The sequence below is a fragment of the Passer domesticus genome, chromosome 2 (assembly GCF_036417665.1).
Source record: "Passer domesticus isolate bPasDom1 chromosome 2, bPasDom1.hap1, whole genome shotgun sequence".
Classification (NCBI taxonomy): domain Eukaryota; kingdom Metazoa; phylum Chordata; class Aves; order Passeriformes; family Passeridae; genus Passer; species Passer domesticus.
This window is the reverse complement of record NC_087475.1, coordinates 84163627-84189129: the sequence shown is the minus strand read 5'-3', so window position 1 is coordinate 84189129 and position 25503 is coordinate 84163627. Positions and strand designations below refer to the sequence as shown.

Here is a 25503-nt window from a genome sequence, read left to right as displayed (position 1 = left end):
ACATTTTGCAGTGGTTTTCCACCAGTCTGTGGCTTCACTTTACTATAAGTAACCATGGATTCATTACATATGCATGTCTGTACTTGGGAGAAGGTGAATTACTGATTCCAACCCATGCTTTTAGTTATGGACTAATTATTTTATTGAGGGTGGCCAGAAGGTTCAGTGTATCAATGAACATGCAAATGTCTCAGGTGGGTCAGGCACAGTCACCATGGGGTCAGTAAAAAGTGTGATGTAATTGGTGTTTTAAAAGCAAAAAAGCTGAGCTTGCATGCAGAAATAGTTCTTTGTACCCAACCATATCCCACTTGGATCCAGAGCTTTGTTTCAAGGCTGTGCTTTTGGTTTGGATGATTTGATGGAAGCCCAGCCGAGGTATTGCCATGTGGCCTTAAAAGAGCTGATCTGTCTCTCTCTGCATGGGTTATAAGTGGTCCTAAGTGCAGTTGCTTAGTCCTTACCTGCCCCAAGGACAGCTATCATGGAAAAAAGGTGTCTTGGAGACCCCCTCAAGGTGGGATCATAGCTGAGAATTGTGAGCTCCTCCACTATAATGGCTAGACTGCTATAAAATGTTCCCCAATCTTCCTGTCTATGTGATATGTGCATAAGGTTGGACTCAATGGTCTTGGAGGTCTTTTCCAATGTTAATGATTCTATATATTTATATGTATATGTGTCTGTGCACATATAAAAACATTTAAATAAAATTCCCTTTTATTCATGATGTTTTTCATTTCTCTGATAAAATGCTTATGACCAGGTAGAATTTCTGGGAGGAGAAAGATGCAATGTTTTTTCTTTTTAAACTTTAACTATTGATTAAAATTTTCCCCTTTTTAAATTTGAGAATGTGATCAGTTTACAGAATTCAAGTCATGTCTCTGCCCCCATGTGAACTCATCTGGTTGTCACTTCCCAGGGCCTGTAATACAGGGAGTCATCAAGACCCTGAACAAAGGCAGTCAATTTTTATACAGTGAAAAAGAATCTTTATTTTAGTTATTTAATAAAAAAGAGTTATAAAAGTGATCTTTACTGCCTTTCCACGCATTTTACACTACTATGAGTTTGGCCTAACCAGAGGAATCTGACTCTCTAGTAATGAAACTTGCATTGTATACTAGTGGAAGAAATTTAGATTGAGGCACTTGCTTTTCATTGTTAATTTGAGGGGTGGGGGTTAAGTATTTGGGAATTGTACTGAAAATTTGGTGGCAATACAATTACAAAAGCATGTGCAGATATCTCAGTGTCATACATACGTTTGTGTACACTTCTGGAACCTAACTGGGGTGGGAGAAGGACAGATGAGGTTTGATTCTCCATCTTCCTCTATTTTCTCTGTGAGATGGTGATGTTTGGATTTCCTGCAATTTTACATGCCATTCATGCTCTTGGCAAGTGACTGCACAAAGATAATAGTGGCAGGAGAAACAGAGCTCTGCTCCTCTAGGCTCTTAGAGAAAGGCTGGATTGCTATTTTTGAGCCAGCACATGGATGAAAGTCTGCTATCAAAGCCTTGTTTACCAAAGAGGTAGATAGCAATTTTATGTATTGAGGGAATAGAAAAAAACAGCCTCACTCTTGGACACCTGCCTTTCAGATACACATTTGTCAGACAGAGAACTGAGTGCAGCAGATGCAAAGCAAACACTTTCATGTCTTTTCTGAATATGTTTTAAGGCCAGTTTTCCAGCATGGGTTTCCATAATGGTTATTGTCTATAATTTTGTAGCTTCTGCAAGTTGTAATTTGGTCCAGGCCCCATAGCTTCAGATGGTTTTGGATAAATAGAAGTTGAGCACTTATTATAGATGCTATTCCAAAGATCATTTTCCCATATGCACATATTCGTGACATACAGCTAGTGACAGAAAGCACTAACATCCCCGTCCCTGGAAGTGTTCCAAAGGCATGTGGATGTGGCACTTGGGGATGTAGTTTGCTGGGGAAATGGTGGTGCTGATTTAATAGTTGGACTCTGTGATCCTGTAGATCTTTTCCAACCATAATATGGTTATGATTCTATGAACACTTCCTGTAAATGTTGCTTATATGTGTGAACAATGCCTCTCAAAATATGTAGTTAACACTTGAGCACTTAAATACTTTCCAGAGCCAATAAATATATTGTTGTGCTTGGTTTGTTTTTTATTTAGATACTGACCGAGCTTTAGTACTGCTGGAAGAATATTGCAAAAAACTACAGAAGCCAGAAGAGCAACAACTGAAAAAAGCCATCAGAAAGGTGATGGGCATCTTTAAGAGCAGCTTGTTTCAGGCACTTCTAGGTAGGTACTAATGTTTAATACTAGGTGAGCTCTCTTGGAGGCCAGAGCTAGGTCAGACCTAGTAACTTTGTTATTAGTCACTATTTAATTTGTGTTTATGGTGAAAAGCATGTTGAGATGATCCTTACAGGTTCTCTGAGCAGAAACTCCTTGTACTGGTAGTTTAAAGGTATTTTCTTACTTAGAGAGAAGGAAAATTAACAGAAACTGAATACAAGTTAAGGTACTGAATAATTATTCCTAAACCTTGCTGCTTTGCTTTATTTAATATGAGATACAGAATCAGAGTAAGATATAACTGTTTATGCAAAGCTGAAGATGAAGCTATCTTCAGAGGTAAATGGCCAAAGTTTAATTGATTTCTCTGGCACCAAGTAGCATTGAAAATCTTTGTGTCTTTTGAATTACATTTTTGTGAAGTGTCAGCAGAGAAACTCAAAAATGAGTTAAGAAAATTGCTCCAGAACACAGTTTGGCAGAATGTTCCCGTTCATGTGATGTTGCAGTGTTCAAATAGATGTGTGGTGTATTACTCAGTCTTCCTTCCACTTACTTGAAGATCCCCATTTCATCTTGTAAATGATGTTAAAATCAAGTGCTTGTTGATTTGGAACTTTGTATAAAGCAGCCTCCATAAGTTGTTGTATATAATGTTATCAAGGTCATACATGTTTGCCTTGGCATTCCTTTGTTCCTTGTGCTGCCAGTCGTGGGAAGTGGTGACTGTAACTGTGCATCTCCCTTGCTTTACCTCCCTCTGCCCTCTTGCTCACATTGCATGGCCCTTCCTTCACACACAACTACATTGTGTGAGGAGCTCCTCCCAAGGCTGCATTTCCTAACACCGATTATATTTATGGAAGCACATGTGCCTTCAGCTTATGGCTGTTTGAAGCAGAGTATCAGCTGTGGTCTTTGCAGAGCTACAGTCAGGACCAGTTATGGAAAAATTTTGATTGTGTCATAAAAGTGGAAGCAGATCAATAATGCATTATTACTGTGAAGACAATGGAGGTCTGGGACTAGTTTCAGGAATTCCTGTAGCATTTGTAGAAAATGTGTATTACCAGTCTCTAACATTTCCTGCAAATGGAATTAATTAATGTTAGTGCTACTATACTTGTAACTTTTCTTAACTTCTTTAAAGTGAATAGCTTTATTTTATAAACTCTACGTAATTTTAATTGCCCTGTATGCTTTAAAAAAGGAAAGGGATTAATAATTGAATTTACCAGATAGTTGTAAATAGATTTGAAAATAAGGAGCAAAAAAAAATTGGACCTTCCCATATTGTTTTTATGAAGGTGAGTATGGATATAGAAGTGTGTACTGAAGAAATACACTAGTCACAGAAGTGACATTAGCTGTACATTTACTTCTGCACTACTTGGAAGTAATTAGAATACTTCAGAGTATTCTAACAACATGTGTGCTTTGTGTGTGGCTACACTACAGTATCTGTTGATGTATTACATGTGTTAGAAATGAAAAAGTGATTATATCTACAATAAGGTGGAATCCAAAGAAGAACTTAAATCCTGTGATTGCTACTGTAACAAAGTGAGGAGTATGGTGTTACAGAAGTTATCATTTTAATTTGTGGGCCTTTAGATGTCTTTCCCTTCTTCTTAAATGCTTCCTTTTATAGAAGAGATTTGGGAATTGCAAGACATGTTCAAAGTGTCTCATTATTACATTTGGTTTGTTACTTGGTTGGTCTAGATTCTGGAACAATACTAAAGAGGAATCTCTCCTCCGTGAGAGGAGACAGCCCACACATTTTAAGTGTGGTAGATGATCTTATTACACAATCATTAATGAGATTCTTGCATAATTCGTATTTAAAAAGACCCTCACTTCCATAACATCTGTTTTAGCTTCATGGCATAGTTTCTCTATTCACCTATAAATCATACTACCACACAAACCTAAGGCAGAGCTTCTGGTCTCTTCTTAAGTTCTGTACTGCTAATCTTCCTTTGTCTTTTATATTTACAGAATGTCTAATGGTCTTGAAAGTGTCCATTTTTCTGTGCCTGATCTTAAGGAGACTTAATTTTCAGAGTCTGAAAGTTTGTTGTTTTCCAAAACTCTCTCATTTATAGTTGTCAAATACTGGTTTTATCCACAATGATTGACCTTTTGAATATTTAAGCTGTAACTACTAATGAGAAATGCGATTTCTGTACAGAATCATTAATCTGGATGCAGAGGTGCACATTCTTACCCGGAATAAAGTTAACACAAAATTATGTGCCAAATTCAGTTTTTGTAGGTCCCACAGCTTCAGTGGACTTTGGCTCCTTTACAAATAAATTTATCCATTGTAACCATCTCTGCTCTTTTAAGTGTCAGTTCAGTTCTAGTTAACTTCCAAAAGGCTTTAAAAGTCTCTTGAATATCTTAAATTGAGTATAACAAGAACAGATAAGGAAAAATAATAATAGTCAATTTTTAAATCTAGTGTTGTCTAGTTCCTTTTATTCTCAAACTTATGCTTGTGTGATTATGCTGATTTGATTCAGCCATCTTTGAACTTGGCTTCTCAATGTGTGTCTGACTGTTTTTATCTTCAATTTGTTTCATAAATATTAAATGTGGACTACTGAACAGTGGGATAACATGAGAGAAAGGAAGATTCAATATTTTTCTTGCATATATTCTACACAAGCAATAAGCCACTACAGTCATGTAAGGAAAAGGATTATTGAAGGATGGTCCTTTTATATTTTAATTAGGGTTTAAAAGCATTCCCTTCTCCCTTTGGGATGTTCTTGTTGCTGGATGTCTTGCTAGAGTGGCTGTGCTCAGTGAGAGCCGAGTTAGTTGCTAAGAAGCACATTTTCAAAGTGAAGATGGAACTGCAGTCTCTGGAGTCCCACTTACACTCCAGTGGCCCAAACACAATGCTTGGAAAATCCAGCCCTAAGAAGAGGGAGGAGGAGCAGCTCTTCAGAAGGAGCACGCAAGGGGAAGAACATGAATTTAGATATTGACATTACTCTTCAGTTAATTTTAGATTTCATTCACCAGAAGGATTTTACCCACTCTTCTATGGGCAGCAAGGAGTTATGCTGTTGTTAGGACTTTGGAAGGATTTTTCTTTTTGTAGGTTCATCTGTAGCTAGCTGATAGTAAAATCACAAGGTTCTCTTAAATTGTAGCACATGTGCTGATGTGAACATTTTTAAAAGGAAGAGTAAATGAAACCTCCAAAAATCCAAATGTCTCATTTTTTGGGATTGTCTCATAGTGGGGCATGTTAGAGGCATCATGCTGAGATAAAAAAGGGAAATCATGAAAGAGAGAAATAATTGTCATCTGGATGTGTCAGAGCAACCAAAAAGTTTTTTTCCAGTTCTGTTCTTTATGAAACTTAATAAATTTTAATAATGCAGTACATAGTTTAGTGCAATTTATTTTGAGAAACCTTTGCTATCTATTTGTCTAGCCTTCATTTCATTAAGAAAAGTGCATGATTCCACAGCTTAGAGGGTGGTTCTGTGGAATGAGAATGGATAAAAGAGGTTTATGTCAGAGTTGTTTGGGTTTTTTTGTAGATACATCTCTATAAAACATAATTTTGTTTCTAGTAGGAATTAAAGTGCCACAAATAACTGTAATCATCTTATGCAGTATTAGGTAAAAACTAATCTCCATAGGTTTTTCTAAAATTCGGATAAACCCAATCTGCAGTTGGTGACGTGTTTCCTGCAGACTTTGAAACCATGTCTTGTGTTTTTTTCCTCATGCTTGCGTAACTTTGCCTGAATTTTAAAATGCCGTATTTCTAATTAAAATATGCATTACCTTTTTTTTTTAAATGGTATTGTACCATTTTTGCAAAATAGTGCAGATGTTCTGAAACTGCTCATCTTAAAAATTGCTGTAGCAAACATTACTGTTACAAAATTTCCTCATCATTCAGAGGAAAAAAACACTCTGCCGGCACTTAGAGACTTAGGATACAGTGTTGTATTGCCAGTAGGCCAGTTTTTTTAGAGTCTTCCTCATCCAGGTCACTTTTAAATAAACCTTGTTATAAAAATCTTTTTAAAAAGTATTGTGTCTTTTAAAGCAAGTCAAAAAGGAAGTAAATGATTTTTCTGTGATCTCATATTATTCTTCTGTTAAAAGAGTGTATAAATGAAGTGGGAGTGTAACTCAATGGTGTTACATTAATCTCCAAAATTCCTGAGATTTAACTAAATCTTGCATTCTTTCATGTTACTGGAAGGGTGTCTAGGACAGATAGGACATTTCAGAGATCCAAAGCAAGTTTCCCTTTGGTTTAATTATTTTAGGACCTATGTATCTAATAAAAATAGCATAGTCTTTGAGAAATGCAAGTATTTATTCTAGCTAGCATGAAGCAAGCCAGGAGCTTGATTTCCTATGGATTTGTCTTAGTTTGATTTACCTCAGTGTCTGCAAAGTTGTGAGCTGGAACTGACATTTCTCTTGTACTTAGGGCCATGATTAATCTTCTGGATAGTTTAGATATGAAAGAAACTGGAGAGGAACCTATCATAGGAGTAATGATGGAGTGTTGAAACATGTCACTGTCATAAAAAGAAAACTCTAGGAATGAAAAGTGAGGATTATTTTGATGGGCATAGCCAGGCATGGAAACTAAGAATAGTAATGAAAAAGGGCCCCCACATTGCATAGGCTTTAATGCTGAGAAGAAAAATGATGCTGTTGACCATACAGGGAGAAGAACATATAGGAGATTAATGTTAAGGCAAGCAATATGTTTAGGCATGTTGTGTTTAAGGAGAAAGGTTTTTAATGAAATTTGAGAAGAGGGAAGAAGGTGAGTCAGAACTTGGGAATAGATGTATGAAAAGCAGGATACAAGATAAGAAAAGCAGACCTGCGTCACAGTCCTGGGCTGGAGATGGGGCATGTACCAAAGTAGTGTGAAGAGCAGTTAGAGAGGCCAGAAAATGCAAAAATGGCATCCTAATAATACATGATAGTGCTAAGATTTGCACAAAAGTCATAGGAATAATCTATTAAATACTGAAGGTTGTTCCGTCTGTTCCGGTGATCTGTCTTTAAGAAACACTGCTATCATATTTTCAGGCTTTCCTTTACAGCCACCCAGACCTTTGTTGTATTTTTTAATTTGAGCAGACATTTAACATTCCTGGCACCACAGAAAACAAGGCAATGTCCAGTTCCACAAGGTTCCTGACAAAGCTAGTATTGAGGAAATCCAGATAGAGAACTTGTTTGACAGTTACCTTTCTGAGGTGAGGCGATGGTGACTGTCACCACTACCCATCTCTCTCAATCCATAGGACAATGCTGTGTCAGTGTTTTAGGGACCAGAAGGACATGAAATGAATTGCTGTGCTGGGAAACTTTTCAACAGGAAAGCACAACTGGGTGTTGCCTCATCATACTTGCCAAGCTTGCTCTCGGTTGATGTTTTTGTCCCACTCATGTGTTCTGTGTACTCAATTACTTGCAGTGCTCCTGATGTAAGGTCACTTGTCTCCTATGCCACTTCTCTCTAGAATTACTCTCAGTGAGCTGGTTTCTGGTCGTGTCAGGCTGTTTCACCCACAGTAACAACACTGGGTTCCTCAGGTGTTAATCCACTGCAGCCAAGCCTGTGTCCAGCCCAGGGATATAAAATAATCCTCTTGCTGAGGGCCTGCATCCACCATTTGTGAAGTCAGAGAATAAAACCCCTGCTGATTTTGCTTGCCTGGCATCTTGTGTTGGGGTGATTCTCTGAGATTTATATTCAGACCTTCCCTGTCTGGAAAATACAGATTCTTCTATAGCTCTATCTAAAAATATTGAAACCCTCCCTGACTATTAAAAATGTCAAGGAGGAAAAGAAATGTGCAAAACCTCTTCAGTGCTGTCATATTTGAGAGATGCTCAAATGACATCTCTGACAATGGGGAAGCCTGTTATTACTCTGCATAGAGTCCTACTTTCCCAAACTGGCATCTTTCTTTGTTGCAGCATAAATTACAGCATAACTGAAATTTAAATTCAAGGGCAGCTTTTGTTTTGCCTGAAGACAGCTGCAGCTGCTTTTATTCTTGAAGTCCAATTCTCTTAGTAAGCAAATTCTGTGCTTTCACTCAAAAGAGCTAAAGGTAGTGCTCAATCTTTGGGATGGTTTGAAGCTGTGTGATTTTTCTTTTTTATGAGCTGGGACTGGATTGCAGCCAGGTGGAGGACCTAACCCTTGCTATTCTCCAGTGAAAGTCTGGTTACAAGGAGTGGACCACTTGTTAAAGAGAAACAACAGATCCACCTTTTTTTCGAACTGGTTTCTGGTGGATTTTGGCCAGCTGCTGGTTTTGCTTCCATGGCATTGCAATTTCTCCTGCGTTACTATAATTGTCTCTTACAATTCCTCCCAGCCTATGGTGCCTGTGGAGCCTTTAGAGGAAATAAGGCTTTTTTGCTTCTATCAGGTTGCATTGAGAGTGGACAGAGGGTCCAAATTTAGCTGGTGAGAGCTGACGGGTGAATGCACATGGAGAAAGAAGATGGACAGACATCATGTTGCTGTAGAGGAATTGGAGTGAAGATACACAGAGAGGAGTTTCACAGACTCATAGAATGGGCCAGGATGGAATGGACCCCTGGTATCCCAAGTAGAGATCACCTAGCCCAACCTTGTTGCTTAAGCAGGGCTCCCTAGAGCACGTCATGCAAAAGCCATCTGAATACAACTCTGAGTATCTCCAGGGGAGTAGACCCACAGCCTCTCTGGGCAGCCTTTGTGTTTCATTGAAGTCTGAAATGTTACCCAGTTTTTCTTAGTTGTGTCTGTGATGGGGGAGCTGAAATATTTCTCAGAATTGTTGTAGTCTTTGGGACTTACTGGATGTTAATGTGATGTTTTACTGGTTAGAGGTGGGAGCAAAAAGAGCCAGGGCACGGTGCTCCCTCTTTTTTCTGGCCAGCCTGGTGATGTGAGTAGCCAGCTTCTTAATGTTAAAGCTATTTTCCACCTTGAGGGAAGGTGTGTGCAAAGATGTGGGAATCTTGTGTGGGTACCCCAAATCAGTTTTTATTTGAAAGAATTGAAATATTAAAAGCTTCTGAATTACCAGGAACTACTTCAACCAAGCAAAGCTCTGCTATCTCTTGCAAATATTTATGGGAGTGGATGCTGATGAACTCTGATAAATAGAAGATCCCAGCCCAGATCTGTGTCTGGATTCTCAGCCTATCTGAGTACAAGAAGAAACAGATTACAGCACTGATACAACCTGGGTAATACATAATCACTTGTAATCCTGATGCAACCCTCTGCTTGTGTTTTGCTGCCTTTTAACCCATGAATGATAACATTTACATGTCAGACAAGCAGTTTGGAACCTTTGGGAACTTTTGTGATTAGATATGCAAAAGCTATTAGAAACAAACCACTTTTAATATGAGCTATGTGATAAGTGTTGAGGTTGTTAGTTTTCAATATCCAGCCAGGAATGAAAGCTGATTTTTCTGTAGGGCTTGGGTTTTTTTTTAATGTTTTTTTTTTTTTTTAAGTGCATCTTGGCCATGTGGATTCTGTGTATAATTAGAATTAATAAAATGCAGTTGCAGCAGCTGTTGCTATGTGGCTGCTGTCCCAATGTGAAGCTTTTCTTTCTCTTTGCATTAAATAGGGATAGCCCTTTATTGTTGGTTTGTGATGAGAACTAGAGACTAATTATTAAGAGATTCATTTAGATAATTTGGTTTTATTTCGAATAATGCAGTTTCCTTTTTCAGGCTGACAGAATATAAAAGAACAATGGGATAGATGATTTTCTTTTGGTGTTAAAGAAAGAAAGACTGGATTTATATCTTGCTAATGTAGTTTGTACATCTACTAATAAAATGGAAGAAAATCTGGAGCAAGCTGTTCCATCACTAATCCCAATGTTTATTTTTGTCTCTAAAATAGCAAAGCTGTTCTCCCTTGCAAATGTTTTGATCTGCAGAGTTACTTTAGGTTAGACTGTGGTGTGACTTTTGTTCAGTGAAAATAACTTTTTAAGAAATTGCATGGTAATTTTAAAATTGAAGAAACATTTTAGCCTTGAAGAGTGTTATACCCTAGGCTTCTCAAAGGTGTTATAAATGAGCCAAGTTTATTGCTTAGTGCCACCACTGTGGATCTTTTGGAATTTCTACTCTTTTTACTTAACCCTGTGCTTCCAGTGTGTTGTGGGAGTCAGTGAGAAATATTGATGGGAGTGATTTAAGTGCAGTTGGGATTGAGCACTGAACAGTGAGATGCATCAAAGTAAACTGCTTACTCTTAGATACACATACCTGTATATATGTGAATTTCTATGTCTATATGTAGAATACGTATATGAATTCATATCTACAAATTGTGGCAGGTGACCGTGGATATTGTATTTATCTCAAACTTCTGCTGTAGTTTGCTCAGGTATTATTCTGTGCTTGGGAGCTCTGTTGAGTATTAAAGTGTGTCTTGACAAGAAATGCTGCAGACTGTGTTGCTCATTCCTGTTGTATTTGATTCTGTCATGCGGTTCGCTTTCTGTGTTCGTGTTCTGTCACCCTGATCTGCCTCTGAGATCGTTAGGTGCTCCTTGCAAAGAAGACTGAATTTACGTCTGTGATTTGTTCTTTCCTGTCTTTGTTTTGTAGTCATAGTTATGTGGCTTTGAATATCTGCTGATACAGGTGATTAAGGCACCATTGCATAAAACCCCAGGCTTTAGAAATAGAAAATAGTTTTTATTATAATTATCATTACGTGTTTTTCTGTTATGTTGTTTTGTGTTATGCAGAAAGGATGTGGTATTTCCAAAAAAGGTGAGAAGAAGAGAATTAGGTAAGTGATCAGAGGGCAGTGTTATTACTAAGCCAGTTTTGGTGAACTGAGTTCAATTCCTGTACATACATACAGTTGTGATACTTTTTATTTATTTCATCTCAAACTTGTTTTCTTCAGAAATTCTGCTTCATTCAGCATGCAGAAGGGGCAGGACTCGGCTCATGAGCAAGTATTTAATTCATTGATTTCCCATCATTATTTACTCTGTGAGAGGTGCTACTACCCTGAGGTGCTACTGAAGCCCTGAGAAATAGAAGTAAAAATATCTTCTTATTTTTGAGGCCTGTTTGGAGACACTTCTAACCTGATACATCACCGCATGCATCACTTCTCATGTCTGACCACAGCTCCAGCTGCAAGAGGGAGTGTCACCATTCCAGAAAGACTGTCTCAGTGTCTCATTTTGGGTGCTTAAAACATGAGGACCATCCGATGGATGATCATTTTTGAAAACTACTGTGTATGTGACTTTCTGACCTCAGTGAGACTATCAGCAGGAGTCAGGGGTAGGATCTAATTCCCAGGGTGGCATTTAATGCTCTTAAGCTAAAGAACCCCCTGGAAATCCTCTTATTGCTCTCAGCCTTTCAGCTCCTCAGATAAATGGTGCAAAGTTTGCTCAGGCAGCTTTCCCAGAGCAGGCCCATTCTGTATACTAAATCAAGTGTCAGAGCAGAGGGACAAGTGATGTGTGACACTTTCCAACTTTGGAAGTACCTTGGCAACCTTATCAGTGTTTTGGAGTTAATTTTTCATAGTGATTTCCTAAACTTTAAGGAAAGTAAAGACAGCTTCTCTTCACAATTTCCATGGTGTGATATTAATAACCCACATATTTTAAAGCAAGGTCAAAACTGTTGGACACATCTATATGAGTCTTCACTGCCTGAGCTTTTAGCGATGTTGATCCTACCGCAAGTGTTAGTTCCTTTCTCTTAGATCTGAATTTTATCCCAATAGTTAGATGGTTTAGATGAACTAGATGATTTACACTGCAAAACAAATGGAGTGTCTTTCTAAGCAGATAATTATTAGATAGAAATCCACCATAATTGCAGTGAGACAGAGGAATAGATACAGGATTGAAATGTTTAATGGCTATGTTCTCCCAAATCTTGTGTTTTGAGTTGTTTTTCATCTTCACTGTTGAACTGAGCTGTAACTTCATTCTTTTTCTTCTTTAACCTCTCAAGCCAAAAGGCTGTTCTGTTTTTATTCTCGTTATTATTTCATACCCAGCCTGCCTTTTGAGGATTTAAAAGTAAGTTTTGGTGTGTTAGACTGCCTTTCTCATAATTGTTTAGTTGTATTTAACATGTAGCAATTAATTTATGTTTTAAGTTTTGTAAATGCAACGTGGAAGACTATAAATATAGTTCAAAAAAGGTATCTTTGAACTCTATTAAAAGTTGAAGTAGTCTAGCCCTTCCTCTAAGTAAAGTTTAGAGTGACATCTTGTGGTTACACTGATTTCAAATGCGTCTTTCTGTTGGCATTATTTTATTTTGTCCACAGTGAGCATGGTGTTTTCTGTTTCAAAATGTTCTGGATTGCTCACCAGAAGCCTATAATGATTTCCATTAAGGCTTTTGGGAGATCAGAGAAAACATTGTTTTGTGTCAGGGCCTTGTAAATATAGTTCATGTTTTACTGCATAAAGTTTATCCCGTGTACCTGGAGTTTCCTGTGTTTTGAACTCCAAGATATTTTAATGCTCTTTCAGCCATTTGGAATTTCTCAAGACGTTTCAATTGGCCACAATGCCAAAGAAAGTGGGAGTACAACATCTCTCAGCAACATCTGTTTGTGCCAGTCCATTGGCTGTCCAAAGATTTGCTTAGGTTTAGGTGAAGATAAATATGTGCAGGAGGCCAAGCCCATTTCAGATCCTTACTGCAGTAGTAGTGTATGTGTGCTTCCTGTGGATCAGCCTCCAAGGTGTTGGGTGGTGTAAATGCACCACCACCAAACTGTATCCAAATACCTAAAAGGAGCTGAGACTACAGTTTTGTGCAGTTTATCTTAATGAAATACAAACCTTTTCAATGCTAGGTGGAGATATAGGGTAATTCTGTGCCAGAAGCTTAAAGGACCTGGGGAAATATGAGATTTGCCTTCACTTTTGGGAAGCCCTCTGCAGAGATGCAGGAATAGTGCCCCTGCAGAGGGTTTTGGTTGGGGCCAGCAATGTATTGCCTGGTTCAGTCTCTTAAATGCAAAGGTCTTTTCTCATTACTCCGCACTGAAGAGGAGAAAGATGGTGATAATCTGCTAGGTCAAATTTTAACTATATAAAATGTTGATGTTACCATGGAGCCCATCTGGCAGATTGAATACCTGATTGTAAAATTAACTGTTCAATAAAAGACGCTTGACCTCTCTAAGAAATAAATTCTACTTAGGAGAATGGATTCATGAATGCATCTCAAATGAAAAGTCCCTCTAGCACTGCTCCATGGCACATCACTCATAGCATGTGGTCCCAGGTCTGCTGTCAGTTCTTTTGCTGTGAGAGGCTGGATTCAGGAAAGGATTCTGTGTTTGCGGAACTCAGGTTTTTGTTGGAGGTACTTTGGTCATGTGAGGATGCCAGCACTGATTGATTTTAGGTGCTGGCAATGTTAAGAATTTTTAGTTATGCGGGAAAGCACACAAGGAGCACTAAATCCAAGAATCTCAGCTCAATGATCCTAAAAGAGCGACCTCATTTATTAATTTGATGAAAAACAAAGACGTGACGTTTTCAATTAAGATGAATGTTTGGCTGCCCTGCCAGAACTGGTTTTGGTGGATAACTAAGTACAAGTTAAGCTGTTAATATAATCCTAATACTGACACCGGAAGTGCTGATGTAGATTGGGTGTAAAACAGAGCAAGTCATTTAGAGGGCCTCTGAGTGGGCTAGCCTGTAAAAATTATGTTTGAAGTACACAAAGTGTGTTTAAATTACATATTTACAGGGATAATTCCAGAGATTTCCTTGGCAAAGTGCCTCCACCCATTCCAACAGAGACTATTTAAACAGTAATGAAACTTGTAGATGGTTAGGTACCAAACTAATGCTGATCATCTTAAAATGCCTTTTCCTTTTGTCACAGAAAGGAATGACTGGTGATGTTTCACAGGAAAAGAAAGCTGTCTGCTCTTTGTTTCATTTCTGTTGCATAGACAGTGATATCCTTGTTGCCCTTTTTGAATTGCTGCTTGGTGGATTTTGTCCTGTTATGAATCATAATCATCTTTATTTTTTGTCTGCCCAAGAAAGAATTTGGCTCTTCATGCTGAGACAGCTGGATATTGCATAGGTTTTGCAATGGGAGACTGTAAAGTGGTTTCCCCATAATGCAGGACATGAGGCTGAGATGACACACTGCAAATTGCAGGGGTTTTTTTCCAAATTGTGATTTCCATGTGGTGAATTCCTTGCACTGGCAGCAGATAACCCATTGAAGCCACCAACAAAAATCAGGCAGAAACCCTGTGCCTTGCTGCTGAGTGTGGTACCCTCTGCTGGGTGGGATGTGTTGAAAATAAGGGCTCATCAGTTAGAGAGTGTTTGGGTGGTGGAATAGCTGTTTGAGGGCTTAATTATTGAATCCTCTAAAATCTAAACAGCTACTCAGCCTCTTTCAGCAGCATGAAGCCAAAATCTTACTGTGCTGTGAATACTTAAGTCACCTCTTTCATTTTTGTCGGAATAAAAAGAAGATTCTAGCAATTTTGGCCCTGATTTTGTGCCAGAGTTCCCCTCACCATAGTTCAGAGCTGACATGCTGCCTGCAAAGCCCTCCAGTATTATTAAAAGCCACAGCAAATTTAAATTTAAAGTGGAAGTGACTGAAGAACAAAATTACCTGCAGAGTTTGGGGGCTGTTACTTTAAGTAATTGCTATCTACCTGTGTAAATCCCTCTGGGCTGCGTTTTGCATAAGTATTCCTTACTTCTTCTCTAAACCTCTTGTTTAATATTCATGTGTGTTGCTCAACAGCTGCTGCATCCTGGCCAAGCATAAAAAGGGGGATGCATTTCAGTAGCAAACCAAGTGATACTTAAATATATCCCTTGCTTATTTCAATATATCCCTTGCAGTATGGGAGTTAATTAATATTTATCAATGCACTAAAGTCCTATGGTTGTGCAAAGCACAGCTTGTTTATTTCAAGCTCTTAGCTGGCCATTTTGACCATTTGCTAAATGCACTTGAGAGCAAGCACACAAAACTTGTTATAATGCTGGCTTGATTTCTTTTCTTTAAATGGGAGCAGAATCGGGACACACTCTCCAACAGCGCAATAATTGCAGAAATGTAGGTGCTCTACTTAACCTGTGAAAAAAGCTCTTCCCTTAATTAGCTGCCTGACATTTTGCAATAGATGGTATTATAAAAAGGTTGTAATAACACAGTGCAATATAGAAAGACCTTGTTAGATTTTATTCCTTTTTCTGCTTGGTAATTTATTGTGATTAGAAAGCCTAATTCTTTTGCTTATCTTGTAATTATAGCAAGGTGTTTATAAGCAGGAGTTCCAGCTGCTTTTCTGTATAGTCTTATTAGATGTGAAATTAGAAAGCTTTTTAGACTGTTAAGTTTTGCTCATTTCTCAGGGTGCATGAAGCATTCTGAAATGCATGTGTTCTGTGAGGTCGACATTATATTTTGTGAGTTGCTACATGAGTTTCCAGCAAGGATAATGAATCTCATAGATTTAGATGGTCTTCAGAGGAAGGCCTCTTTATTTTGAAGACTGCCTTCTTAAATCCTCCTCTGGAAAAGGGAGGTAACTAATTTTCCCCATTCCATCAAAAAGCGGTTTTAGGTGTCTGTGTGTACAGTGCTCTCTATCCCTGCAGCTGGCTATGGTGCAGTGTCTCCATTTGACACCTAGGAGTGTCAGGTGACAATGTCTGAATAACAGAAAAGCCTCCTGAGGAGTCCCATCCTGGTGTGTGGTGCCCAGCTGACCATGGCTCTTCTGGGACTTTTTTATGGATCAGCAAAACCCAGCTGATCTGAACAAAAGCTTTAGTGACTGACTCAAGACCTCACAGGACACTTGTGACTGAACGCAGAGCTTAACTAAGGAATCCAAAGCTTACATCATATCATGAGATCGTCCTGATGTAGGCTGTCAGGCTCAAGTTATAATGGAAAGCGTTGTCTGATTTCATTGTCTTGAAGAGAATTTAGGTCAGTCAAGGGCCTATTCTTATTCAGTTTTGTTATCTCTGCTGTGGAAGATTGGATAGGATATCTACCTAAAGCAAAAGTGGGCCAAAAAATGGCCGGCGGTAATTAGAAAATTTGCAAATAGGAGCAGACATTGAGCTATTCCTGGTGTTAAAACTATTAATACTTACATGTCTCTGTATGTTGCATTGTTCATGATAAATTATTAGTTTTACAAATCTGTTAATTACTGGAAATTATTTGTCTTGCAGTTTTGACAAATGAATGTCTGTTGGAGGGTGGAACTGCCATCTGTGAGACTTTTCACTGGCAGTCTTGCTTTGGGAGGTACTTGCTCATAACGTGAAATGTGAGTGATTATGCTGGAACCAACCAGTTTAATAAACTCTGATGCAATAAGGATCAATATTTTAATGAGAATACAAAATCAAACCTGGATATTTTATTCATGTTCTACTAAACTTGCCATTATTCTGACCCTTTGTGAGTGAGAGTCCACTGATTTTATTTGTTCCCAGCCCTTAGTGCCTCTCTGGGGAGGAATTTTTTATAAGGGCATGGAGTAATAGGGCAAGGGGAAATGGCTTTTAACTGAAAGAGGGCGTGTTGAATCACAGAATACACTGTGTTGGAATGGACCCATCAGGATCATCTAGTCCAAGTCCTGGCCCTGCACAGAACCATCCCCAAGAGTCACACCATGTGCTTGACAGCGTTGTCCAAATGCTTCTTGAACTCTGCCAGGCTGGTGCTGTGAGCAGTTCCCTGGTGAGCCTGTTCCAGTGCCCAAGCACCCTCTGGGTGAAGAAGCTTTTCTGAATATCCAACCTAAACTTCTCCTGACACAACAGTAGGCCAAGCCTTCTGGGTCTGTCACTGGTCACCAGAGGGAAGAGCTCAGCGCCTGCCTCTCCTCTTCCCCTCTCGAGGAAGTCACAGACTGCCATGAGGTCTCCCCTCAGTCTGCTCCAGGCTGAACAGACCAAGTGTCCCTAGCCACTCCTCACAAGGCTTCCTCTCAAGGCCCTTCAACATCTTTGTTGCCTTCCTTTGGATGCTCTCTAATAGTTTAATATCTTCCTTATATATTGGTGACCAAAACAGCACAAATTATTCAAGGTTAGATTATATATAAGAAACAAAGTCTTTACTGTGAGGGTGGTAAAACACTGTAAGTGGTTGCCCAGAGAAGTTTTGGATGTCCTATCCCTGGGAGTATCCATGGTTAGGCTTTGAACAACTTGGTCTAATGAAAGGTGTCTCTGCCCATAGCAGCAGGGTTGGATTAGATGATCTTTAAGGTCCCTTCCAACCCAAACCAATCTAGGATTCTGTGAGTTGAGGTAGGAGCAGAGAAAAGCTTAGATAACTGTAACCAACACTTGTGCATTATTCACAGGCCCAAAGAAACTGAGAGTAAGATGCAAGCCACATAATTTGTACCACAGCTGGGTTGGCTTTTAGAATATACCCCTAAATATAAGGGTATATCTCTTTAGGCAATAGAAAGAGATAGTGCCTTTGAAAGCAGGAGATCCTGTTTGAGCTGAGATGGCCTGGTTAGACTGGCTGAATTCTAAGAATTCGGTCAAATCAGTACAACAAAAATAGCAAACGTACAAGAATAATGAAAGCAATTGCTGCTTTAAAACTCACTCTAAAATTCTGTTCCTGGATTGAGCTGGCTTTGTTTCTGAAAGATCTTTGTTTTTCAGAATGGACAGTCCTGCAGAAGAAGGAATCTTTTTTTAGTCTGGGTATGATATCTAGTTGTGCAATGGATTTTTTGGTACTAGTTTCAGTATCATTTACCTAAGGACCCTGAGCTGGAGACATATGAAGCACCAAGCAAAAATAATCTGTCCTGTGTGTAGTGCAAATGTTGCATGTCAGAGAGAAGGACAAGATTGCTGAAAAGCTTTGTTGATGATTCCTGGTGATGAAGTGAGGTGTATGGGTGACAGCATAAGAATCCCAGTTGACACTCCACACAAATTAAAATATATACATCTTTCATTAACTGCATGTCTGGGACTATAACAGTTGCTAGAGTAACCCAAATGCAGAACTGTAAATATTGGATAAGTACATCCAGTACTTTAATGAGATAAAGTAACTGCCAGGGCTCTTGGGAAGGTAAAGGACAAGCACTCTCTGTTCAGTTTTGCAAAATGTATTATTTATCATGTAGGGCTTTGTGGCTTGGGAATTACTACCAAGCCCCAGTTTCCCTTTGGAGTGCCTTTTGTGTTGTCTCTTGTGTCATTCATGACCTTTGCTGTCAAGATAATTTTTTCCATTTAAGATTTTGGTCGAAGGAGAAAATCAATCATACAAGTTGATAAATTCATACAAGAGATTGTGAATTAGTTGTCTTCATTACTTCACTACATTTCAGCTTTGGCCTCTGCAGTTAAGATGAAAGGGTGGCATTTGTGCCTTTTTGGGGGACTTGCCTCTTTTTTGATGTATTTCTCCTCAGCCCAGGATGTCAACTGTCTGTTGGAGTACCTGAGTGCTGAGGGGTTTTCTTCAGCATTTGCTTACGGGGCTTGGTGTAGCATTAGGATATGAGGTGAAGGTTCCTGTAATAAGGTTGTGCTCTCTTTGTACCCTGTTTTTTGCAAGTTGTCTTTACTTTCTCTAAAGAAAGGCCTAAGAAATGAGCTGTAATACAGTTTGTGAAACGCCAGATTTGTGTTTGTGCTTGTAGCTTTGGGTATTGGTTGTCATTTGGTGAGGAGACAGATCTCTGGAGAAGTGGGACAGGGCTGTGAGATAGAGTACAGTAATAATGCTGTAATAATGTTATGCCAAGTGCATTTTGCATTTTAATGAGGAGATGGCATTAAATTGAGACAATCCTGAGGTACTGGAGGATGTCTGGGTAATGAAAAGGACCAGTGCCTTGAACTTCTGCTAGGCAGTGTGGGTGATAAATAAAGGATTAGAGAGGAGGACAAAAGGATAGCTAGGGCATGTAGACACAGTTCTCAATGGGATAAACACAAATCCTGATTGGATTACAAATTTGAATAGACACCTTAAATAACTTCTAATAAGAATTGTGTTATATGGTTACACTAGGTTTGTGAGATAACCTGTGCTGGCAAAGTGCTCTCATCCAGCACCACTTTTAAGGATAAATACAAGAAATGTAGGATTTCTCAGTCCAGATTCATATTCTGCAAGATTTGCATTCAAAAAAATCAGATGTGAAACTTTCTGTAAAAACCTTCCTTGAAACAGGATTTGTTTTACTGTGTAAGGGAAATACATGCCAAACTCTGCCAAAGGTTTGGAGATACGGATGTTCCTGAATAGAAATCTCTTCACAGAACTCAAAAGCATTTTTGTAGGATTGTGATTCATTCCAGTTGTCAACTTCCTCCAGTGTCTTCAGTGCCAGTCATCATCATGTGTTTGAAAAAAACAGTAGAGTAGTATAAAAATAGTCATGATAAAAAGGAAAATGCTATAGTTTGACATAGTTGCTCTGCCAGACATCATCTTTTTCCTGCAAGAAAACCTCAAAGAATATTAAATTTCCTTTCATTGCTTTCCCTGGAAGTCACTGGACATGAGAGGTATGGTAGTTGCATATCTCAAACCCACTGCTCATCATTTATTGCTATATACTAAAACTGTGCCACAAACTGCAATGCTTTTTCCCAAACCAAAATATATTTAAGTCTTTGGCAAAGAAGTTTTGAGGAGTCCTTCACTAAACAATAAATTTGCAATAATTCCCAGCTAACAATTTTTTTCTTGAAAGTACAATTTTCATAGTGCAATAAAAAGACCTAAAGAATTTGCTCTATACAGGGTATATCTTTAGGGCTCTCAGTGGCACCAGGAGTGAATTCCAAACCTCTTGGGTGTGACTGCAGAGCTGAGGGTGACTCTTTCTGAACTGGATAATGCTCTCATAAAGCAGCATCCAGTAAAGTGTGCAGATCTCATGTGGAAGCAATATACACAAGTGCTGGGACTGAACAGATGGCTCACAAATGCAGAGAAGCTGCAGTCAGCAAATTCTTACTAGTTTGCTCCAAGTGTGGTTACTTGACAAAGTTACTGCAAGGCAAGCAGGAGTATGGATTTCCAGCAAGTTTGTGAATTTCCCATGTGCACACTCAGTGTCCAAAAAACCACTCTCAAAGAATGTACTGACTGCTGAAATCTAGTTGGAAATGTCTTTATTAGTGAACTAACCTGGGAACCACACATATTTCCACATGGGAAACTCAATCATCTACATGTAAAACAGCTTGAATGGTTTCTGACAGGGTTTTGGCCCATGTGACCAGGATTCTTTCCAACCATTCACAGACCAGGGCTCATCCCATAAATCAGTGTAAATGGCTGCTCTCCTGGAGGCAGAGAATTTTAAAATAGGAATCCAAGCTCAGCTCTAGAAGGTGATTTCAGGTGTGTGTAGTTGACATGGCAGAGCTTGTGCACTGTGGGTACTGGGTAACATCTCACAAGCACTGTCAGAATGTACCTTCAGGCTCTTCTTCAGATGTTGCAGGTTGTCCCTCTTGATCTTAAGGAAGTGTATCTTCTTTTCTCTAGCCTAAATAATATGCCAGATAGCAGTCACTCAACACCTTGTTCTTGTGGCTAAATTTGACTTTGCCACATCCAGGCAGATCCAGTGGCTTCTGTAGCCTCTTTGGACAAATATATTGTCCATGAAGAGCCCTGGTGAGCTGCTAGTTAATGCATAAAAAATAAGGCTCGTACAGTTAATGAAAATGGAAACCTTTGGAAAAGTTTTTAATTATCTTTCTAAAGGAATGATGGTTTACAGTCTAGAAGCCTTGACATAGCTCAGAAAGCCAGCTGAGTCCTGGGGTGCATCAAAGCAGCATGACCAAGGACCAACAGGGCAAGAGAGGTGTTTCTCCTGCTCTATTCTGCTTTGATGAGACCCCATGTGGAGTGCTGCATCCCTCTCTGGGATCCTTAGCACTGGAAAAACATGAACCTGTTACAGCAGGTCCAGAGGAGAGTCATGAAAATGATCACAAGGATGGAACACCTCGCCGGTTAAGGAAGACTGAGGGAGTTAGAGGTGTTTGGCCTGGAGAAGAGAAGGCTCTGGGAAGACCTTATTGTGACTTTATAATATTTGAAGGTGCTTATAAGAAGAATTGGGATAGACTTTTTAGTAAGACCTGTGGCAATGGGTCAAGGAGGAATGGTTTTAAGATAAAAGGGGGTAGATTTAGATAGATAAGAGGCAAATTATTTTTTATAATGAGGGTGGTGAGGCACTGGCACTGATTGCGCAGAGAGGTGGCAGCTGCACCATTCCTGAAAACATTCAGGGTCAGGTTGGATGGGACTCTGAGCAAACTGATCTAGTGGAAGATGTCCCTGATCATTGTGGGGAGGTTGGCCTAGATGGCCTCTCAAAATCCTTTCCAACCCAAGTGATTCTGTGATATATTTGCCATATTCACCATGAGGAAAGCTCTTTGGATTGCTCTGGTTTAATCCCCTAAGATTGTGCAAACCCCTCCATCCCTGTCAACCCACTGGATGAATATTTTTAACAGCCTCTGCTCTTTTCTGATCAAAGGATGTAGGGCTTGGCAGCAGTGGTGTATCATTACACCTGGAACCTCATCTTCACTAAAGCTTCTTCTACATCACCACTTCAATATAATAGAAATCTTCATTTGGTCTAACAAATCTCTCCTGACTGTATTATCTCCACTTCATTGATCCAAGAAACATCAATTATTTCTATTAATACAAATATTTTCAATGGGGATTTTCTACATACTGTGCAGAACTTCAGCATTTTACATATAATTTAAGTGTTTCGTAATACGTTGATCATCTTTCCTCTGCTTATTTGCTCTGTTGAGACCAAGCATGAAAACTGCCTTTTTCACAGCATCTGCACCACTAGAAAACTCAAATAATTTTAAGGAAGTAAAATCTTCTGGTTCCCAAACAGCAGTAAAAGTCCACTTTGTCACAGCAATATCCGAGTGATGAATGTTCAAGGGCAAAGCTTTGATTAATGACAGCTGCAGCTCAGATTTCACTAATGGTGATTTTGTATCTCCTTCCAGACAGCTGCACACTTACTGCAAGTATCTAACTAGACATATTTATTATGCTAGTCTGGTTAAATAGTTGTATAAATGAAGCATATGGATACTTGTATAATTTGCATCTGCAGTGTGTGACTATTATGTGAAGTAGGCTTCTAGGAGAAGAGTATCCATCCTCCTGTTGAGATTAGTCCTATTTTGTTAAATTAAGGAGGTCTCTGATTAGGTTCTATAGAAAGGAAGTACCAGTCTGTTAAAGGTCCTGGGGGGTGAAGGGATGCAGTTGTTTTCTATTCAAAAGCACATTAATGCACTGAAAGTTGTCCAGTAATTTCAGCTGCCCTTCCAAAATGTTGAGTTTAGCAAAAAATTAGCAAATTTTGGGTGAGCATAGCAAACTGTAAAGCAGGTATACTGCCTTCTGTTAAGCGGTCTCTTTTTCATAAATGTGAAAGACTAGTCAGCAGTTGTGCTGCTGGAATTGTTGTGCAGGATTGCAACTGCAAATAGGATATTGTCACAACTGGGTGGGTATAAAGCTGAGGTGAGACTGCTAAAATGACTGGTTTCACCTGTAAGTTGTTACTATAATATAATTAAAGTGGTGGTTGTGCAGTGATTGTTGGGAACTTGTATTTTGCATGTAAGCAAAGCTGTAGAGAAACCATCAATATGATCCATAACACAAATTCTGGCTATTTTATGGTACAGATGTTATTTCAACTTTAAGTTATGTTACATAAAGAGTGTTTTCCTTCACTTTATGCCCAGGCATCTCCTGAAAAATAGAAACTCCCATCTCCATTTCTATTACTCTCCTCTACCAATTTCTTTAACTATTAGGTTTTTGAAGCTGTCCATTTGTAAACTATTTGTTATTTTATACACAAGACAGAAGGTAATATAATAAAGTTGATTATACACATTGACAGATACCAAACAGGCTTCAGGTCTTTGATGTGCTACATTCCCTGACCTTGTCTCTGCCTGAGCAAGCATTCCAGCCTTTCTTGGCCTGTCCATGCTTGCCTCCTCTTTGCCCTAGGTGTTATCCCCCACCACGTACTGTTACCTGCAGCATAAATCCCGATTTACCTTGAGGAAACAGGGCAAGAGTCTCACGATGCAGAAAGAACCTCCCATCAGTTGTTTTGTGATTGTAGTCAGCAGTGTTGCAATGCAGAGAGAGATGCACAGACCAATTATGGCTTCAGAATTAATTTCTCTTGTGAGTTGTTACTAGCAGGTAAGGTGCAAAAAGCACATGCTCAAACAATTTTTTTGGTTTTTTTTTTTGTTTAGGGACTGCAGTCATGGGGATAGTAAAATCCTACAAGGTGGTGCTAGAGTTTTACACATCACTGCAGCAAACAAGGAGACTTTGAGCTAGAGAAAGCATCCTGCTCCCACATCCTCAGCAGATTCCAACAAATTAGTGTTAATTCTCTCTTTTTCCTTCTTGTACTATTAAGTACATTCTCTTCACAAGCTAATAAGCCATATTGGTTGATGGTGTCTAAAATGAAAGTATGTTAAGAAATATTTTGCTTCCTATTGTTTATTATTCTTTGTGTGCGATACACTGTGCTCCTTAGGACAAGTAATTAATGCAGGTGATGTGTGTTTTGTTTTTTTTTTTGGGGGGGGGGGTTTACCCAGGATGGGATAGTTTATACCATACAAATTTATTTTTTTCTTGCTTGACGAGGGCTGGGAGCAGCGAGTAAGAGTTGTCACCAGGTGGCACCATTAACCTAAGTTATATTTCAGCGAGGTGAATGCAATGAAGTTTGTGTTCAAAAGGAATTTAGTAGAAAGATTGCTCTTTTCACCTTCCTTCAAAGTAAACACACAGTACAGAGAATAGGCCAAATACTTCTGTTCACTGGCACATTTTAGATTATTTCATGTATTTGCAGTGCTATAATGTGGTGAAGATTCTTCCCTGCTTTGTGTATGGTAAGTAAAATGCATGCCTATATTTCTCCAGAAAACCCTTCCCTGCTTAAGAATTTTGCAATATATTTCACATCTGGTGCATCCAAAAGCAAAATTTCCCCTAGTGAAATCCCAGAACAAGATCACGGAATTCTCAGATGAAAATAATAGTGTCTAAATATTGTTTGAAAATTTTAAGGCTAGTATTCTCTGAAGATAAGCAATAGAAAATCGATTTTCCTTACTTACAGTGAGTAGCACCATGGGAAATGGCGAGCCCCATCCCTGGCTGCTGCTCAGAAGTGGTGCTGGTGCTGCCGACCCCCTCTGCATCAGGACTGCTGCAGCCTCCATCAGCTTGCGCTGCTTCTTGGCACTCACAGGGTGGTGTAGCTGTCCTCTGAAGCGAGGAACAAAACTTTTCCCCTTGCAGCCATTTGAATAGCTTGAGTTGAAAAGTTAGAGTTTGTTTTGAAAGGTTCGGGTTGCTTTTTAAATGGCTTTTTATCAGCTTGATCCTGAGATGGTAAACATCATGATGTTTTTTCTGAGCAGTGATATTAACCTAATGGCAGGAGACTAGGGTGGCCCTTGGGAAACAGCAAATTCTTGTCTTCTGATCAGGTATTAAAGAAATGCAGACCATCAACCAGTTCTTTCTGAATATGCTGGAATATTTAAAGTTAGCAGTGTTTCAGCTAGCAACTCTGGGATGCTTTAAAGCGTAGTTACAGGGTGAAGGTTGTAGTTCCTACTTAGCTCATAAAAATAAGCAGGAAACCAGAGATTTATACTTTAAAGGATTATTTCATTAAATTTTTATTGGAGTGAAACCATGAAATGGATATTGTTCATGTGAACAGTGAATTGTAAGGTCACATCAAAGCAATAGGTTGATTGTACTGGGGCATATGCTCCTGTTTCGGTGATTTCAAGGGCGTTACTGCGTAGCATTTTATTGTGCTAAACTGCAAGTCATGCTGCAATTTAAGTTATACATATTTTATGTGGTTGTTTCTTTACCTTTGCTTGCTTCTCTGGTCATCTGTGAAGGTCACTGATGCAGTCTTTGTGTCAGTGTCCAGTCCTTGTGTTGAGCAGAGGCAGTGGAGTCTGTCCTTGGGGATACTAAAACCCTGAGTGGACTCAGCTCTGAGAAACTTCATCT

At 39.1% G+C, this 25503-nt stretch overlaps 1 protein-coding gene across 2 annotated transcripts in view; it reads left to right on the top strand.

Moving 5' to 3' along the window:
- Positions 1-25503, top strand: part of DLG2 (discs large MAGUK scaffold protein 2) — a 979322-nt gene that overhangs the window by 15372 nt on the left and 938447 nt on the right. For both annotated transcript variants that reach the window (XM_064409604.1, XM_064409605.1), the window contains one exon: positions 2167-2298. In XM_064409604.1, the coding sequence (XP_064265674.1) occupies positions 2167-2298 (132 nt within the window). The remainder of the gene's footprint in view (positions 1-2166; positions 2299-25503) is intronic.